The sequence below is a fragment of the Dendropsophus ebraccatus genome, chromosome 3, assembly GCF_027789765.1.
Source record: "Dendropsophus ebraccatus isolate aDenEbr1 chromosome 3, aDenEbr1.pat, whole genome shotgun sequence".
NCBI lineage: Eukaryota > Metazoa > Chordata > Amphibia > Anura > Hylidae > Dendropsophus > Dendropsophus ebraccatus.
In genome coordinates this window covers 120,247,348-120,268,185 of record NC_091456.1, presented here as the reverse complement: position 1 = coordinate 120,268,185, position 20,838 = coordinate 120,247,348, and the positions used below count along the sequence as shown (strand labels likewise).

The 20,838-nt window shown below is 45.5% G+C and overlaps 2 protein-coding genes across 10 annotated transcripts in view; one reads left to right on the top strand and one right to left on the bottom strand.

Annotated features, from left to right (window-relative positions):
- The window catches only part of TJP3 (tight junction protein 3), a 162,431-nt gene extending 143,292 nt beyond the window's left edge, over positions 1 to 19,139 (bottom strand). Inside the window, exon 1 of one of the 2 annotated variants that reach the window (XM_069962580.1) lies at positions 18,784 to 19,139. The gene's annotated coding sequence lies outside the window, so the exon portion shown is untranslated. Of the gene's footprint in view, positions 1 to 17,940; positions 18,007 to 18,783 lie in introns of those variants that run through there. The other variant, XM_069962581.1, reaches the window with a different exon arrangement.
- Positions 18,583 to 20,838, top strand: part of PIP5K1C (phosphatidylinositol-4-phosphate 5-kinase type 1 gamma) — a 593,211-nt gene continuing 590,955 nt past the window's right edge. For 7 of the 8 annotated variants that reach the window (XM_069962589.1, XM_069962584.1, XM_069962587.1 and 4 more), the window contains exon 1: positions 18,583 to 19,388. In XM_069962589.1, the coding sequence (XP_069818690.1) occupies positions 19,307 to 19,388 (82 nt within the window). In that variant the 5' untranslated portion in view covers positions 18,583 to 19,306. The remainder of the gene's footprint in view (positions 19,389 to 20,838) is intronic. The other variant, XM_069962583.1, reaches the window with a different exon arrangement.

Below are 20,838 nucleotides of genomic sequence, written 5' to 3'. Positions count from 1 at the left end.
GGGGGAGAGGCTGGAGTGACAGGGGGGTAGAGACTGGGGTGACAGGGGGGGGGGGAGAGAGAGGCTGGGGTGACGGGGGGGGGGGGGAGAGAGAGGCTGGGGTGACAGGGGGGGGGGAAAGAGAGGCTGGGGTGACAGGAGGGAGCTGATGTGAAGGGAGGCTGGAGTGACAGGGGAGAAGCTTACGTGGGGCACAGGGAGGAGGCGCAGTAGAGGCAGGCTGGTTCCCCGCAGTACAGTGGATGCGGTGAGCTTTCGGCACGGACAGGCTGTAATACACCGGCCCGGAAGCTCACAGCTGCTGCCCCTCGGTTACCGGACTTCTCTCCTGCTCTGCAGCGTCGCGATGTCACGTGGTCGCCGAGCAGGAGAGAAGTCCGGTAACCGAGGGGCAGCAGCTGTGAGCTTCCGGGCCGGTGTATTACAGCCTGTCCGTGCCGAAAGCTCACTGCATCCCCGTATCTGTACTGGGGGGACCGTCCTATCCAGCCCACCCCTGGCTGGTCTGCTGGAAGGTTAGTGGGAGCGGTCCCTGGGCCAGTCCGACACTGTTTGGGGAGGCTGGGGAGGGGAGAGAGCTGCACAGAGCTTTCCTGTCTACTCTCTGTGCGGTTTCTCTCCTCCCCTGTCCTCGTTCCTCTTGCTGGGCAGGGACTTCAAAAAAATGGCGCCGCCAACCCGCCCCAGTTAATTCAGCTGTGTACTGCACATGTCTATGCACATGCGCAGTACACAGCGACGGAGCCTCCAGTTTAAGTGAACCAGACGGACTCCGTCGGTTCACTCTAATGTTATGGAGGTGCCGTATAGTGTCTGTGTGTGTGTCGTGAAATGACGTCACACACAGACACTATTAAAATGGCAGCCCCCTGTGCATACATTCATTTGATTAAAAGACACTCAAGCCCTATGCAAAAAAAAATTAAAAAAATGCAAAACACCTATTTTTTCTTATTACCTTTTATTAAAAATTTTTCAAAAATTTGACACTGTCCCTTTAAGTGACCAACAGCACCCTTGTATTTGCAGCAGTTATGACCCGTACACGGTATGAGGCCATAATGCGAATCATGCACTTTACGGATAATTCTCAAATTCCCCCCAGAAGACCGTTTATTCCCCCCCATTAAGACCCTTTCTGTCCCTCCTTTCAGGACTCATTTTAAAATGTATACACCCCTTCTCTAAATTTATCAGTAGATAAGTCCCTAATGAGTTTCAAGGGCCATCTGTCTTTTCGCCAATACATACCATCCAAAAGAGCCTGGTATGCTGTCAAGCTCTATAGAGTTTGTGAAAGCTCTACAGGCTACACTTTTGTCTTTTTTATATAAAAGGGCAGGGACAGCCACCTCAACCCCCCAGGCTGCCCAGAGGGAATTGGCATTAATGTCGAACCCTTCCTACAAAAGGGGTACCATGTCTACACAAACAATTACACCAGCGTACCCCTTTATAATGCCCTCCATGCAGCCTGTGGTACTGTTCTTAAGAACAGAACTGGTCTCCCACAGCAGCCGGTGTCAAGGGGATTGACAAAGGGACAGCCACTCATTTGCAAGTGACCAGCTGCTTGAAGTGAAATGGAGTGACAAGAAGGAGGTCTACTTGCTGACCAATGTGCATGCGGGGACCACAGTGGTAGTTACAGAGAAGACATCCACCACACAAAAACACACACTGTGTAAAGGGTGCAGGGGGGGGTAGTTAACTTAAAGTCCTATAGCCCTATTTGGTTAGTCAAAAAATTAAGGCTTGGTACAAAAAGGTAGCCATCTTCCTCATTCTGATGGCTAAATACATAGTGATGCGCGATGCACCGAAATATCGATACTACTATAGATATTGCGGGCAAAAACAATGGTTTCGTACCAGGATTTCCTGGTATTTGATATGTAATAGCGCAGCTTAACAAAGTATAGTGCAGAGAACACGTCAGGTAGCTAGCTGAGCGACGGCCATGTTCTCTATGTGCTGCCCCCTGCTGTCACTTCCTCATCCCGCCACCAGCAGCGCTAACCTTAAATAGCCGGTACTTATTGATCGTGTGTGCCAGCTATTTCACTGTGTACATGCTGTCACAACTGACAATGGCATTTAACCCCTCCCGAGCCGCAAATGGAGCGGCCCCCAATGCTAATGACTGCAGCCTGTGATTCAGCAGGCGGCAATCATTTCACAATTGCCCCCCCTCCCCCCCCAGGGTACAGGACAGACAAGCAGCTTGGTGAGAAGTCAAGAGCTGTTGGTGCAATATTAGAGCATGGAAGAAACACAAGATGATTGTCAAATCTTCCTCGGTCTGTGGCTCCATGCAAGATCTCACCTCAAGGGGTAAGGAGCATTCTGAGAAAGGTCATGAATCAGCCCAGAACTACACAGGAGGACCTGGTCAATGACCTAAAAAGAGCCGAGACCACAGTCTCAGAGACTACTGTTCGAAAGATATATGCCATAATGGCTTAAAGGGTTTATCCAGAGCTACAAAAAATGCTCACTTTCTTCCAGAGACAGCACCACTCTTGTCTCTAGCTTGGGTGGGGTTTTGTAACTCAGTTCCATTGAAGTGAATGGAGCTTAATTGCAAACCACACCTGAACTGGAGACCAGAGTTGTGCTGTCTCTGGAAGAAAGTAGCTATGCTTTTGTAGTGCTGGATAACCCCTGCAGAGTACGCAAGGTCCCCCTGCTCACACAAGCATATTTAGGCCCATTTGAAGATCGCCAATGACCATCTGCATGATCCTTTTATAAATCTCCCCCATGGTGTTTATTCCACCCAAAAAACTTTCGGTATTTCGATCTCACATTGAGAGCTTTTTCAAGCAGTGTAATAACATGTGCTCAAGTCAGAGTATAATATATATCACACACACAAAAACACACAGTGGTACCTCGGTTCTCAAACTGTTTGGAACTCAAACTGTATTTTCAAGGAAAATTTGCTTTGGTTCTCAAACTCTGCTCGGTTCTCAAACACTTTTTGGGCCCCCAGTCTTGAAGTACTCAGTATTTGAACGTTTTTGCGAACATGGATGGTGGGTTGTACCTGGTGAGTTTAGCACTGGTAAGGCTTTACATACAGTGCTGTACTGTATGAGACTGCTAGAGTGCATATACAGTACAGTAGTAGTACAGTCAGTGCACCATCATCTCCTATCTGTTACAGTGCTGGGGTGGGTGGGCACTATACAGTAAAGGATGAGTGAGGAGTCAGTGACTACTGTACTATAATAGCTGGTTTTGTTGAACATTTCTTGTATATAATGCACTGTACAGTATAGTACCATTCTGCACTGTACAGTAGGGATAAAACGTGGCACTTTTCAATGTAATAAATGAGTAGTGTTATTGGTTGGTGCTGGAACCAATTAAATCCATTAACATTATTTCCTATGGGAAGACACTGCTCGGTTCTCAAACTGCCTTTCAGAACCAATTAAGTTTGAGAACCGAGGTACCACTGTTATATGTGTTCACACAGCAATAAGATTACTGGCAATCAATTAATAAAGTGCTACACAGAGTCCATCTAACAAAAGTAAATAGTAAACTCAAATATTGTGCATACACTTCAGTGTAAATATACATATGTGAAAATATACATATGTGAATATAATAAGGACTATAAGTGGAAAAATTGAAATGGACAAAACAGATCAGAACGATAATTATGAACAACATTATAGGTAGATAATACAACAGTGTAAATGGGGATTGCACATGGCGAGTACAGCTAGCGCTGTTGTCACTGAGCTGCGCATGTCCATGACGCTGACCAATCGGAAGCCCCTTCTGATGTCAGAGGAATCACCTGGTTCATTGGTGGATCTAGCGTACATAGTAAACAATAATCTAAGGGTCCTATCCCACAGGCAGAGCAGGGCCCGATCAACGATGTAAACGAGCGCTGATCTGCTAGATCGGAGCTAGTTTACTGGGCCAATTCATTACCGATGTCCTTGCAGCATACATTACCTGGCAGGACTTCTCCTCCGCTCCGTCTTGCTCCCCGGGTCCCGCAGCGCAGCATCAACTCCGGTGCGGCCTGTCTGAGCTGTCAGACTGCTCAGCCAATCACTGGTCGCGCCGGTCCTGGCCTGTGATTGGCTGAGCGGTCTGACAGCTCAGTCAAGCTGCTCTAGAGCTGCTGACACTGTGCCGCGGGACTCGGGGAGGAAGACTGAGCAGAGGAGAAGTCCTGCCAGGTAATGTATGGTGCTTCTCAAATAGTAGGTTGCCCGCCGCTCACTGCTATTCCACCGTAGCGATGTGTGGTGGGGGACCGATGATTTTAGGTCTGGCCCTAAATAAACAATCAGCCGATGACACGATCATCGGCTGATCGTTTTCTCTATTCCACGAGCGATAATCGGCCAAATCGGACGATTATCGCTCCCGTGGAATAGGCCCCTAAGGCATACTGTGCAATGTAAACAAAGGATCTGGGATTAACTACTAACTGTGGACCAAAATTCCAGGCAGGCACCACTGGTAGCCGAAAGGGTGTGCGAGTCCACCGGTGACAAACAATAGCAAACGACCAAAAGAAAAAGGGAAGCAGGTATATATGAACTGCACAATCACAATGATGTAAAAATATCAATATACTGTATTAACGTTTATACTTAGGGAAGAAAAAAAAAAAAAAGAAGGGCTTAAAAACACTTAAAACATACTGTATACAAAAAAAACTGAATTGGTGTAGTAAGATCTCTACCTGGTAATACAGATGGGGATGTGTAGGTGTGGACCAAAATCTCTGAGGAATGCTTCTAGCACCTTGTTGAATCTATGCCATGAAGAATTGAGGCAGTTCTGAAGGCAAAAGGGGGTCCAACCGTTACTAGCATGGTGTACCTAATAAAGTGGCCGGTGAGTGTATGTTATAGAATACATGATGATAGATGATAGAATGTAGCATGGAGTGTAGCTGGCTGAGGTAGGCACACTTACCGCCTGGGATGACTGAGGAGGCTTGTCTGAAGTAGTAGGAGCAGGATTCTCCATGGTGATCGAGTGGATCAGACCTCAGACAACGGGAGACCCGCTCACAGCTGAATTTAAGCCCTACTGACTTCTATGGGATCATGCACTCTGAGCAATAGACGAGAAATTGAAGAGGAAAGATTTCTGCTTGAAATTCCTCTTCTTTTCTGCTCTGGCAGAATAGGAGCCGATTTCAAGCAGAATTTTAAGCAGAATTCAAGCCCCATTGACTTCTATAGGATTCCTCTGGCGGAATTCGCCCAAAGAAGTGACATGTCAATTCTTTGGGGCAGAGAGCAGATTTGCGGCAGCAAATTCTGCTTGGAAATTTTGCAGCGTGAACAACAGAGAGGAAATCCCAATAAAAAAAAAAAAAAAATTATATATATAATATATATAAATTATATATAATATAATATATATAATATAATATAAAATATATATATATATACTTACTCACTCACCGGCCACTTTATTAGGTACAACATGCTAGTAACGGGTTGGACCCCCTTTTGCCTTCAGAACTGCCTCAATTCTTCGTGGCATAGATTCAACAAGGTGCTGGAAGCATTCCTCTGAGATTTTGGTCCATATTGACATGATGGCATCACACAGTTGCTGCAGATTTGTCGGCTGCACATCCATGATGCGAATCTCCCGTTCCACCACATCCCAAAGATGCTCTATTGGATTGAGATGGCGCATTATCCTGCTGAAATTAGCCATCAGATGTTGGGTACATTGTGGTCATAAAGGGATGGACATGGTCAGCAACAATACTCAGGTAGGCTGTGGCATTGCAACGATGCTCAATTGGTACCAAGGGGCCCAAAGAGTGCCAAGAAAATATTCCCCATACCATGACACCAACACCACCACCACCAGCCTGAACCGTTGATACAAGGCAGGATGGATCCATGCTTTCATGTTGTTGACGCCAAATTCTGACCCTACCATCCGAATCTCGATTTCTGCTGCGACACTCATCAGACAAGGCAAAGTTTTTCCAATCTTCTACTGTCCAATTTCGATGAGCTTGTGCAAATTTTAGCCTCAGTTTCCTGTTCTTAGCTGAAAGGAGTGGGACCCAGTGTGGTCTTCTGCTGCTGTAGCCCATCTGCCTCAAAGTTGGACGTACTGTGCGTTCAGAGATGCTCTTCTGCCTACCTTGGTTGTAACGGTTGGCTATTTGAGTGACTGTTGCCTTTCTATCAGCTCGAACCAGTCTGCCCATTCTCCTCTGACCTCTGGCATCAACATCCACCCACAGAACTGCAGCTCACTGGATGTTTTTTCTTTTTCGGACCATTCTCTGTAAACCCTAGAGATGGTTGTGCGTGAAAATCCCAGTAGATCAGCAGTTTCTGAAATACTCAGACCAGCCCTTCTGGCACCAACAACCATGCCACGTTCAAAGGCACTCAAATCACCTTTCTTCCCCATACTGATGCTCGGTTTAAACTGCAGGAGATTGTCTTGACCATGTTTACATGCCTAAATGCACTGAGTTGCCGCCATGTGATTGGCTGATTAGAAATTAAGTGGTAACATGCAGTTGGACAGGTGTACCTAATAAAGTGGCCGGTGAGTGTATATATATGACTCGGAGGAATTTCAAGCAGAAATTAAGAGCGGATTCTGAACAACTCAGAACTAGACTACATTGAGCAGGTGGTCTTTTCCTGCTGACAATCTTCTATGTTTCTAACTAAATATTCACCATACATACACTGCTAACAATGCCAGATCCCGGTAATATAGAGGGGTCAGCCATAGTGATATACAGAGGGTCTCACATAGTGATATAGAGGGGTCACTGTGGGTGTGGGGGAATGCCTTAGCACGCATAAACACACAGCCTGCTGCAGCCATAGCGCACTCACACACACACAGCCTGCTGTAGCCATAGCGCGCGCACACACACACACATAGCCTGCTGCAGCCATAGCGCACGCGCGCGCACACACACACACACACACATAGCCTGCTGCAGCCATAGCGCACGCGCGCGCGTACACACACACACAGCTGCAGCCATAGAACACTGAAGAAAAACACCACATTGAGGACAGAGGTTACTGCTGCACTACTTATGTCTTCTCCTCCTCCTCTATATTACACAGGTTATCTTTATATCACACTGCTGCTCATATACAGTCATCCAGCATCCAGGAAGAGAACAGCACAGATCTCTCCCCACACAATGGACTCTTCAAGCTCAGAAACAAGCTGCCAAATAGTGACCAACAACTTTTCCCTGACCACCCTTATCTAATAGGGCCAGTGTCCTATTAGAATGTTGCTCATAATATATATTACAAAAACAATTTAAAATTTGAGTTTTGATATGAACTAAGATTTTTTTAAAGGTGGAGTTGGAGTACATTTTTCCCGACTCCAGCCAAAACTAATTCCAACTCCGACTCCACAGCCTTGATAGTATACATTAGTGTACATTAAATGTAGACTAGTGTAAAAGTTAAAATAAAAAAAAGTTTGCAACATATGAAAAAAAAAAAAAAATCCCTCCAGTCCTCCCTAGTAATAAAAATGCATTCCCCATATATAAACCCCCTAGAAAACACAAAACTATACATGTTTGGTATCGCCACGTCCGTAACGACCCAATCTATAAAACTATATCATTGATTATATCGCACGACACATGCTGTAAAAAAAAAATAAATTCAAAAACCCACCAGAAGAGCGGCACATGTGCATTGATGGAAGTAAGCTTCACTGCTCAGGACGGAAGGGGCGCTCTTCTTGGCTAAGGTGCTTGAATGAGTTTGGGATGCAGGACATGCACATCATCAGTGGCACAGGAACTATAGACCATGGCATGGCCCGGAGAGGCGCAACTCTTCTTTGACACTTGGTTACATTAAGATTGCACATTTGCTGCTACATGGACGGTTAAAGGACAAGTGCCATGAAAAACTTTTTCCCAGTAATTGAAGCACATTACAAAGTTATATAACTGTGTAATATGCTTCAATCACCTATCTGCCTCCCTTCCCTGTCTTTTCCCCCCTCCACCCCCCACCAGGAAGTGTCCTGACTCACACAGACCTGATTACTGTCGTCACTGTCACCAAGCTCTTCTCTCAGCTCCTTCTCCTGTTACACTAGCCTCCCCCCTCCCCTGCCTTGTCAGGTGACAGCTTGCTCAGCTCCCATTGGCTGAACAACTGCAAGCCATCACCAGTGGCGGTCTTTGGCACCAAGCACCCCAAGCGATCGCTTGGGGCCCACAACATCCGGGGGGGCCCCCACGCCCCGCTCTTGTGCGCAAAACCGCTGGACAGGGCCACTGCCCCGCTCGCTGCTGCCATCTGAACTGTAACTATGAGCGCTCGTAATAAGCACTCATAGTTACATGCAGCAGCAGCACTCACAGGGCGGGAGACATTGGCCCCCTTCCTGTCAGTCACTCTTGTGGCTGCAGGAAGGGTTTTCCCTGTGGTCACAAGTGGCAGCTTTGTCCTTGTGGAGCGCGGCCTCTTGTGATCGCAGGGAAAACCCTTCCTGCGGCCACAAGAGTGAAGAGAAGAGGAGACACCCGGACCCAGGTGAGTATAAGTGTTTGTTTTATTGTGTTATATACTATATGGGAGGGGGAGCACACAGGGGTCTGTTTAACTGGGGGAGTGCACATCGGGGGTCTATATAAATGGGGGGAGCACACAGGGGGGCTATATACAACTGGGGCAGCACACAGTAGGTCTATATACTTCTGGGGAAGCACACGGGGGGGCTATATATAACTGGGGGAACACACAGGGGTCTATATACTACTGGGGGAAGCAAACAAGGGGTATATACTATTGGGGGCAGCACACAAGGAGTATATATTACTGGCGGTAGCGCACAAGGGGTATATACTACTGGGGCAACACACAGCGGTCTATTGTTATGGAATGCGTGTCGAGGGGGGGCCCCAGACATAACTTCGCTTGGGGCCCCAGAAATGCCAAGACCGCCCCTGGCCATCACTTGTCACATGTCATGCTTATCTTCCCTCCGACTGACTCTGGCAGATAGGCAGCCCCCCCACCTCATACCCTCTCTCCTGCTGCCATGGACTAAGTGAGTGAATTAGTCATGTCACTAGAGAAGATAAGCTGAGCAAGCAGAGTCACCTGACAAGGAGGGGAGGGGGAGGCTGGTGTAACAGGACCTAGAGCAGCCCTCCTGCTGATGACTCATCCTCACAAGAAGGAGCTGCCTGGTGACGGTGACGACAGTAATGAGGTCTGTGTGAGTCAGGACACTTCCTGGTGGGGGATGGAGGGGGGAAAAGGCAGGGAAGGGAGGCAGATAGGTGATTGAAGCATATTACAGAGTTATATAACTTTGTAATGTGCTTCAATTACTGGGAAAAAGTTTTTCATGGCACTTGTCCTTTAAGCTGCAAATACCATGTTGAATAGAGTGCTGTGACCTATAAAACAGATTCCCTTTAAGGGTGCGCTCACAAGTACTGGATCGGCAGCAGATTTGATGGCCCAGATTTGAAACTGCAGATTTGCTTTGAATCTACAACTTCTGCGCCCTCAAATCTGCTGCGGATCCTGTACATAAGAATGCACCTTTAGGGTGGGTTCACACGTACCTGAATCAAAGTGGTTTTATGCTGCAAGTTCTGGTACGAGATTCCTGGTACTGTCAGTTTATATGGATTTACATACTCACAGCTGATTTTTTATTTCGCTATGTAAACCTCGCCCCCCCCCCCCCCGGCTCCCTGACGTCCCGCACAGCCAATCAGTGGCTGTAGCATCAGGGAGCTGGGAACCACAGAAGCAGGCCAGAGTGTGTACAGGTAAAGAATTCACCAGCCAGCAGCAATTAAGGATGGCGAGGTTTCCATACTTGCAGCGAAATAAAAAGATGCACTGCGAGTGTGTAAACCCATACAATTCACAGTATCAGGAATTGCAGTGGAATCCAGGTCCAGTCTCCTGAAAGCAGCTTTTTAGTCTTGTGCTGGTTAAAGGGGTTATCCAGCGCTACAAAAACATGGCCACTTTCCCCCCTCTCTTGTCTCCAGATTGGGTGGGGTTTCAAACTTAGTTCCATTGAAGTAAATGGAGCTTAGTTGCAAACCACACCTGAGCTGGAGACAAGAGAGGGGGAAAATTGGCCATGTTTTTGTAGCGCTGGATAACCCCTTTAACCCTTTGAGGACCAGGCCCAAAATGACCCAGTGGACCGCGCAAATTTTGATCTTTGCGCTTTCGTTTTTCCCTCCTCTCCTTCTAAGAGGTCTAGCACTTTCAGTTTTTTATCTACAAGGCCATGTAAGGGCTTGTTTTTTACAGGAATAGTTGTACTTTGTAATGGCGTCTTTCATTCTACCATGGGAGCAAAAATCCCGGCAACTCACCACTGGATCATCATGTAGTATAGCTTTATTTCCATAAATCAAGTGTGAACATATTAACAGCATATTCTGCTGTTAATATGTTCACACTTGATTTATGGAAATAAAGCTATACTACATGATGATCCAGTGGTGAGTTGCCGGGATTTTTGCTCTCTTGGATTTTGTTGGGATTGTGCTCCCTTCCTCGTGCACCACCCGCTTGTCACGGAGTGCCGCTCTGATTTTTTGCATATTTCATTCTACCATAACATGTATGACGGAATCCCAAATATATTATTTACAAAGAAGATATAAATAGGTGAAATCGTAAAAAAGAATTCAATATGGTAATGTTTGGGGGGTTCCTGTATCTACGTAATGCACTATATGGTAAAAGCGACAGGATACCATTATTCTATAGGTCTGTCCGAACACAACCATATGCAGGTTTACACAGATTCTCTAATGTTATACATATTTTTTTAAGGAAATCCTTTTTTTTGGCAAATAAATAATAAAATGGCCCTATTGTGACGCTTATAACAGTTTTATTTTTTCACCTATGGGGCTGTATGGGATGTCATTTTTTCCACCATGATCTCTAGTTTTTATTAATACCATATTTGTGAAGATCGGACGTTTTGATCACTTTTTATTATTTTTTTTTTAATTTATAATGTAACATTAAATCGGTAATCCACGCACTTTCCCTCTTTTCGTCTACGCCGTTCGCAATGACGCTTGTTATATTTTAATAGATCGGACAATTACGCACCCTATGGTATATTATATGTTTATTTGTATATGTTTTATTTATATAATGGGAAAGGGGGGTGAATTAAACTTTTATTGGGGGAGGGGTTTTGGGGTAGTGTGTTAGTGATTTTTAACTTTTTTTTTTTTTTTAAACACATTTTAAGTCTCTTTGGGGGACTTGTACATAGATAACTTAGATGTTTACACTGATCATTGCTATGCCATAGGCATAGCATTGATCAGTGTTATCGGCGCTCTGCTGATTGAGCCTGCCTGTGCAGGCTCAGTGACCAGAGCGACGATCAGACCACACGGAGGCAGGTGAGAGACCTCCGGCGGTCCGTTTTAACGATCGGCGTTTAAAGAGTTAATGTCACGCTGCAGCGGAGCGCGCTTCATAGCAGGTGGGGGCCGGCTGCAATCCGCTTCGGAACACGCTTTATAGCTTAGGACGTACCGGTACGTCCAGGGTTGTCTAGGGACAGACTTCCAGGACGTACCGCTACGTCCTAGGTCGCCTAGGGGTTAAAGAAAAGAAAAACAGACTAAACACAGGAAATCTGAGAGCTCACAGCCTTGTAGTGATGTGATTGATGGACACATTGAGCCGTGACACTTTGTACAGATCAAGACTTCCTGAGTTTAGTCTTTTTTTTTCAACCAGCACAAAACCAAAACGCTGCCTTCAGGAGACTGGACCTAGTTTTTAAGCAAGTATAACTTTGTTTTAAAGCAGGATGACTAGAGATGAGAGAGTTAGGCCGAGGTTCGGGTTCATACGAACCAACGGCATTTGAATCCCGCTGTCTTCCCAGTCCATGGGTAACAGGAATACAGGTGGGAAAACAGGAATACAGCCTATGAACTATGCTGTATCCATGTTTTTCAGAGAGACTCGGGCAGTCTCCACCTTCCGCACGGAGCAGGCAGACAGGAGGATTCAAATGCCAACGATTCGTATGAACCCAAACCTTGGCCTGGCTACCTCATCTCTAGTTATAACTAAAAATAAATATAAGTAAATTGCAAACGCTTTATTTTATATACCCTGTTGATTTAGATTTTGAAAGTTAGGGTGCCTTCACACATGAAATCCGCTGCGGATCCAGTGCGATTCATCTTTATGAGAGCACATACTCGCAGCGGGATTAACATCCCGCTGTTAGTATGTGAATTGACCCCCCGCCACCCGCAGCGGAGAGCATACATTACCTGCTCGGCGCCGTGGCTGCATCTGAGGCTCCCGGCTCAGGTCCCGCTCAGCCAATCAGTGCACGGCAGTACACTGCCGTGTGCTCTCATGGGGACGAATGGCACTGGATCCGCAGCAGATTTCGCAGCGTGAAATCCACTGCGGATCCAGTATGTGTGAAGGCACCCTTAAGACAGTGACACTTTAAGGCTATGTTTCCACGATACATAAACAATGGCTGTTATTTGGCACTCAAAACAAAAGTTTTGTTTTTAGCATTGAACAATGGCCGGTCTATTGAGGTCTATGGACAACATCTGGAAAGAAATGACATGAACATTATTTCAACGACCATAGCAAAACGGCCATTGTTCAGTACATTGTGTGAAACAATGCAAATCATTGCATTATCCATTAAATTGAAAACAATGGGCCTTCTTGTCATAAAAAAATATGGTGTGTGAACATAGCCTAATAGTGGGTTTACACGGAGAGATTTATCTGACAGATTTTTAAGGTCACAGAGCGGCTGGTGTCAGAGAAGATCATCCTGGACGGTACTACAGAGGATCTTCATTTCTGATTAATTGGGATGCGGGCACATCAGTGTGCACCCGCATCCCAATTCACCGCCGCACGCCCCATTGTGTGAAGTGACATGTCTTCTGCGGGCGCTATGCAATGAATAGCGGCTGCAGAAAACTGACATGTCAGTTTTCCGTGCAGCCGTATGGAATTCCGGACAGAGTGTAAACTATGTATACGCTCCTGCCTGGATTCCATTCATTCAAACGTAACGTATGTTTTGCATGAATCACGGCCGTTGTTGCATATTGCAACAATAGCCGTGATTTATGTAAAACATACGTTGTGTGAACATGGCCTAAGGGTATCATTGCAAAGAAAAATTGGTGTAACAAGCGCTTGGTTGTCACAGAAGGTGCTGGATAGTCAAGAACGGACATTAAAAGGTGCACACAGACACCTAATGGTGTGTTTACAAGGAACGATTATCGTTCAAATTTTTGCAATAACGATTGCATTTAAGCGAGAATCTGCTCATGTAAACATAGCGAATAAAGATGAGCGAACCGAGTTCGGGTTCGAGTCGATCCGAACCTTCGGCATTTGATTAGCTGGGGCTGCTGAACTTAGAAGCTCTAAGGTTGTCTGGAAAACATGGATACAGCCAATGACTATATCTATGTTTTCCACATAGCGTTAGGGCTTTATCCAACTTCAGCAGCCACCGCTAATCAAATGCCGAAAGTACGGGTTCGGATCAACTCGAGCATGCTCGAAGTTCGCTCATCTCCAATAGCGAACAATCAAGCGACGAGCGAAAAATCGTTCATTGTGATCTTTCAACATGTTCTCAAATTGTCGTTGGCTAAAAATTCGCAGATCGCTTTGTGTAAACAGTGTTTCAACGATTCACCTTATGTGTGAGATGGGCTTAAAGCGTAACTGTCATTTCATTTTTTTTAAAACATTAAATATCAATAGTACAAGCGATTTTAATAAACTCTGTAATAGGTTTTATAAACCAAAAGAGTTTCCTTCTGTACTGAAAAAGCAATCTCCCAGCCTTCCCCCTCACATCAGATGAAGCAGGATTTCTGTGTCCATTATGTGGCCATGGAGAGGGGAGGGGCTGTTAGGGGTGACTGAGCACGGAGCAGTCCTGCACAGCACAAGAACCTGACCTGACCTGCACTGACCTTTCTGACCCCAGAATCCAGCGTTTTAGGTAACCAGACAGTCTACAAACGACTGACCTTCATGTCACCTCTTCCAGCTCCCTCACCTCCCTCGGCCCCTCCATAAGGATAAAATGGGAGAGCAGAACCAGTCTTCACTGGCTTCTCTGTAATGAAGACGTGTTTGCCTGATAATGCACAGATAAGAAGTCAGGGGGGGGAGGCTGGGAAATTGCTTCTCGAGTACAGAAGGAGGCTTTTCTGGCTGATAAAACCTATTATAGAGTTTCTTAAAATCGCTTATACTACTGATTTCTGCAATAAAAAAATGACAGTTACGCTTTAAGCCCTTAACCCTTTGAGGACCAGGCCCAAAATGACCCAGTGGACCGCGCAAATTTTGATCTTAGTGTTTCCGTTTTTCCCTCCTCCCCTTCTAAGAGCTCCAGCACTTTCAGTTTTTTATCTACAGGCCATGTAAGTGCTTGTTTTTTACAGGAATAGTTGTACTTTGTAATGGCGTCTTTCATTTTACCATAACATGTATGATGGAATTCCAAATATATTATTTATGAAGATATAAATTGGTGAAATCGCAAAAAAGAATGCAATATGGTAACGTTTGGGGGGTTCCTGTGTCTACGTAATGCACTATATGGTAAAAGCGACATGATACCATTACTCTATAGGTCAGTACGAACACAACCATATGCAGGTTTACGCAGATTCTCTAATGTTATATATTTTTTTTAAATGAAATCCTTTTTTTTGGCAATTAATTATAAATAAAATGGGACTATTGTGACGCTTATAACGGTTTTATTTTTTCACCTACGGGGCTGTATGGGGTGTCATTTTTTCCGCCATGATCTCTAGTTTTTATTAATACCATATTTGTGAAGATCGGACGTTTTGATCACTTTTTATTAATTTTTTTATATATATATAATGTAACATAAAATCGGTAATCCGCGCACTTTTTTCCCTCTTTTCGTGTACGCCGTTTACCGTTCGCAATGACGCTTGTTATATTTTAATAGATCGGACAATTACGCACGCTACGGTATATTATATGTTTATCTATTTATTTATTTTTATATGTTTTATTTATATAATGGGAAAGGGGGGTGATTTCAACTTTTATTGGGGGAGGGGTTTTGGGGTAGTGTGTTAGTGTTTTTAACTTTTTTTTTTTTTACACATTTGAAGTCCCTTTGGGGGACTTTTACATTCACTACTTGGATTTATACACTGATGAATGCTATGCCATAGGCATAGCATTGATCAGTGTTATCGGCGCTCTGCTCATTGAGCCTGCCTGTGCAGGCTCAGTGACCAGAGCGCCGATCGGACCGCACGGAGGCAGGTGAGAGAGCTCCGGCGGCCCGTTTTACCGATCGGGACCCCCGCAGTCACACTGCGGGGGTCCCGATCGGTAGGTGACAGGGGACTCCCCCTGTCACTTACACTTAAACGCCGCAGTCGCGCCGCGATCGCGGCGTTTAAGGAGTTAATGACACGCGGCAGCGCGATCGCTGCAGCGTGTCATTACCGGTGAGGTCCCGGCTGCTGATTGCAGCCGGCCCCCACCTGCTATGAAGCGTGCTCCGCTCCGGAGCACGCTTCATAGCAGGAGAAACACCCAGGGCGTACAGTTACGCCCTAGGTCGTCTGGGGACAGACTTCCATGGCGTAACTATACGCCCTGGGTCGTCTAAGGGTTAACGACATAGGGCCTGTGGTCGCCTCGGGGACTTCAGAGGGGGGCCGTGCGGCAACCCCGCTCTGAACTGCCACAGGCCATGCCCGCTAATCAGCATTTTAAATGCTGCTGTCAGAAGTTGACAGCTGCATTTAAAATGCGGGCTGTCCACATCCCTGTGTCTAGTGGGCTTGATCCCTGGTGTCTAGTGGGAACGATCGACACATCCGTTACCTGGTCTGTGTCGTAATGGCGCTGATCCCGGCTCGGCACTCGATTGCTTTCGGCTGCATCTCATTGATCTATGCAGTATAACTATTCAGCGTAGATCTCAATGAGAGATCAGTGTGCTTATACTAGAAGTCCCCCAGTAGGGCTTCTAGTACTAAATCTGTTTAAAAAATATATATATATATATATATATATATATATATATATATATATATATATATATATATATATATATGATTATTAATAAAAAAAAAACCTCCCCTAATAAAAGTTTGAATCACCCCCCTTTCCCCATGTTATAAATAAACATAAACAAACGTTTGGTATCGCTGCGTAATCGCCCAAAATATTAATTTATCACATTCCCGATCTCTCACGGTGTAAGCACCAAAAAATCCTAAAGTGCAAATTTGCGCATTTTTTGGTCGCATCAAATCCAAAAAAAATTGTAATAAAAAGCGATCAAAAAGTTGCATAAGCGCAATCAAGGTACCGATAGAAAGAACACATCATTGTGCAAAAAAAATGACACCTCACACAGCCCCATAGACAGGGCCGTATTTACCATTAGGCACCTGTGGTCCGGTGCCTAGGGCAGCACCTTGCAGGGGGGCAGCACCAGGGAGCAGCGGGACAGAAAAAACTAATTTTTTTGTTTTTATTTTTTTAGTTTCCCTCCTCCCGTTTAGACTTGCCAGTAAATCAGGTGTCTTTTCCAGGGGGGTGGGGGGTATGGTGGTATTGGTCAGGTCTGGTATTGCCAATAGGTGCGTGAAGATGGGGCGTCTTCAGGTTTAGTGCCTAGGGCAGCAGCAGCTGTTAATACAGCCCTGCCCAGACCAAAGGATAAAAGCGCTATAAGCATGGAAATGGAGCGATTTTAAGAAACATATTTGTTAACAATGGTTTGAATTTTTTACAAGCCATCAGATACAATAAAAGTTATACATGTTACATATCTTTGTAATTTTAACGACTTGAGGAAAATAAACAAAAAGTCAGTTTTACCCCAGGGTGAAAGGCATAAAAACAAATACCCCCCTAATAAAAAATTTTAAAAATTGTTTTTTTTACAATTTCAACACACTGATTTTTTATTTAGTTTTGCAGTGTACTTTATGAAAAAATTCAGCCTGTGAAAAAATGCAACTGCTATGGCCTTTTAAGCACAAGGAGGAAAAAAAGTGCAAAAATGCAAATTGGCTCTGTCCTTAAAGGGTTAAAGAGGATGTACCATCAGGGACATCCTCGTTAATGTGACCCACGAATAGAACGGCACCGTCACGGGGAAGCTGGTGCTGCGGTCCGTTTTTCAAGCCGTGGCCCGGTTCCCGTGTAGGCGCCGTTCTATCCATGGGTATCAGGCCTGATGGTACACCCTCTTTAAGCAATCTTAAAAACGATCGTAATAACGATTTATTCGTCTAAAAGCTGATTGTTATAAAAACAAAATTGTTGTTTCAAAATCGTTAAACAATCCATTGGGCGAATTATAGCTCTGTGTAAACGGACCATAAGAGATTCCAATTACATTAATGGGGTCATTCATGCCTCCATCTGGTGTCTGCTAGAGATGAGCGAACCTGGAGCATGCTCGAGTCAATCCGAACCCGAACTTTCGGCATTTGATTAGCGGTGGCTGCTGAAGTTGGATAAAGCCCTAAGGCTATGTGGAAAACATAGATATAGTAATTGGCTGTATCCATGTTTTCCAGACAACCTTAGACCTTTATCCAACATCAGCAGCCCCTGCTAATCAAATGCCGAACGTTCGGGTTCGGATGGACTCGAACCCGGTTCACTCATCTCTAGTGTCTGCTCATTGCCTAACAAAATAATGGATCCCCAAACTGATCTCAAGCGAAGTGTCACACCAGCCTACACTATAAAAAAGGGCAAGTTGCAAACTTTCATGACCAGGAGGGCTGAGAAACAGGAGTAGAACCTCCCCAGCTGGTCAGACCAGTTCTGATGTCCCCATAAACATTCCACCGAAACTCACCCTGCAGGCACTGAATGGGCACAGCACGCCGGTGCTGGAGTGCTCGGCTCTACACACTGGGGTGGTACATGTGGCTCTGTCTGTAGGTGAGCTAAGGCGAGCAGTGTGACTGAAGTACAGTCTGCAGGGAGGGGGTCACAGTGAAGCAAGTCGGAAACTTCTAGGTCTGGCATTCAGCATTGTTTGAGCAGTCTGTTTACATAGGGCAGTGTATGCTGAAGTGGCGCGGTCACCTCGGTACCAACAGTCCATGTACATAAGGGGAGGATACCACTGATAACTGCACTGGCCGACTGCTACTAGGGGCACTTATCATGGGTCATGATCCCCATCACCTGTCCTAGATGGAGTTTCTTGCGACTCTCGCCACTGTCACGGGGAAAAAGTGCTGTGTAAGCCCAGCCTAAAAGACTGGACATGTATGAGATGAGAGCAGGAATTCACATTGAAGATTACATGTAGCATGGCACGGCTGATAACAGAGAAAACCAGAATGTATTACAGTATACTGCTAGTCATGGCTTAGCTGGCTACTACACCGTAAAGTCCCACACACACAAATCTACCAGCTGTTCTCCCCAATAGTCCAGTTAGATTTCTTTCGCAGCACTCAGCTCTCCGGACTCGCCGGAGCGTGCACAGCAGCAGCACACGGTCTAGACGGGGTCCGCAGGCTGGAGCCCCGTCACACCTATTCTAGATGTCCCTCCGAGTATCTGGACTTTCCAAACCCGAGATGTACAACAGCACAAGAAGCTTCCCGGTGGGCGGACTAAGCAAAAGTGTGAGCTATGGACCCGTGGGGTAAAGCCGTGACAGACTGACGGGAAGGGGTCTCCGTACCTGGTGGGGACGTCCTCTCCGCAGGTAGCTGCTCGTTCTGGCTCTCGCTCCTCAGGTATCTGCAGGCTTTGAGTATTTCCTGGTTTCGCCTGAGACAGTCAGCCAGGTTAACCCTGTGCGTTCCTGAGGAAATGCACACCTGCTTTTAACCCTTTCATTGCGCACACGCTTTCACCAGTGCAATGAAAGGCAGCACGGGGCATTTTATTCTAGGAGCCGCATCTTCCCGCAGAGCTCTGAACATGAGTAAAATGACTGCGTTTACGTAACGTTACTGGGCAGTCTACAGAAGTACCGGGGTGTTATAACAACTTTAAACGAGGCAGACAGCCATGCAGCTTTCCTGCTTCTGCTAAGTTCGCTATTTACTTTTTTTGCCATTAGCAAAGATGGCGTCCAAGAACTCGCGAACCTTCGCCTTACTGGAAAAGGGACTTATGACGTAAAACGCCGCAAAACGTGATGACGTAAGAGGCAAGACCTCCGGCAAAGCTGTCAAAAGGACGACTGAGGATCAAGGAGGATGGAGGAACCCGAGGAGGAAGAGGGATTTGGGGAGAGCCTGCAGCCGGTGGTCGGGGAGTTCGTGGCTGAGCTCGGGAAAGGTGAGCGCTCATACGTAGGCCGGATGGCATGTAGAAATGGCCGGATGCTGTATGGTGTGCAGGGACCGATAATAGGCTTAGCTCATCTCAGTGTCTTCTGATGTTGCTGAGGAGTCGTATCTGTCAGTCACCTATCTGACAATGAGCTATCTTTATTCCTTCTGCTAACCTCTCTGATATGAAGTAGCTATCCATCTAGCTGTGTATGGATCAATCCCATGCCATCTGACTGCTAGGAGGTTTCTGCACCAGGGTGTTGTGTACCAAGGTCCCTCATGATCCTTTGGTCCAGTGGCATGCCTGCATATAATCTCAGACTGGGAATGAAGTTCTTGTGTTATCATTAGTAGGAGTCATCCACTGAATGGCATTGAGGGTCCTCCAGTATCATTGAGTGCGCTGCAGTGTGAGCCATTGACTATGATCTGGAGGAATGAATCTCCTGGGAGTCATCTTCAAGGCCCATTTTTCTGCTGGGTTCACACTGTGTTTTTGCAATCTGTTTTTTTGCAAAAATGAAAAAAAAAAAAAACATTTGTGTGCATCTGTTTTCCCATTGACTTCCTTTAAAAAAAAAAAAAAAAAAATGATGGACACAAATGTAGCTGACACTACTATTGTGTCCATTTGAAAAAATGGATCAAAATGGATGCACACAAATGCATCCGTGTTTTTTTTTTTTTTCAAAAATGCAGTGTGAACCTATTCTGTCATTATTCTCTTGTGTCTGCAAGCAATTCAGTAAGGCTGGGTTCACACTGCGTTTTTTGCAATTCGTTTTTTGCATAAAAAAACATGAAAAAAAATGGATGCAGCTGACACTACTTTTGTGTCCGTAAAAAAAAAAAACGGATCCGTTTTGATCCGTTTTTTATACAATGGAAGTCAATGGAAAAACGGATGCACACTAATGCATCCGTTTTAAAAAAAAAAAAAAAAACAGATTGCAAAAACGCAGTTACTAATGTAAAAGAACCCATGACTATAGCTTTTAGAACGGGATGTGTAAAACAGGCCCAATGGTTGTTTCTGTTTAAAGCTGTAGGTGAATTATTTTACCTATATTGTAGACATCCATAGTTTTATAGAGAGGCATATGTCGTCTGAGAATTAAAGATGAGTGATATAAAAATGTTGGCTTTTGACCCAACAGACTGACCATGATGTTTAGGGTGTGCTCACATGTACAGGATCTGGAGCAGATTTGAAGTTGCATCCTGGTTGCATCGTGCATCCAGTGCTTCAGCCTAGGCCTGCTGGTACATTCACTTTAAGTAGATAAGAGAGTGGCATAAAAGGCACTATCGGGCCCAACACTGCTGGTATCAAGCACTTAACACCTCCCATTAAGCTTCAGCCAAGGACAATCCCAGAAAATATGGGGTAGGGTGCCCCTGTCTATCACACTACCAGAGTCCCAGGTACAGACAATGCTGCTTCTTCTGCTATC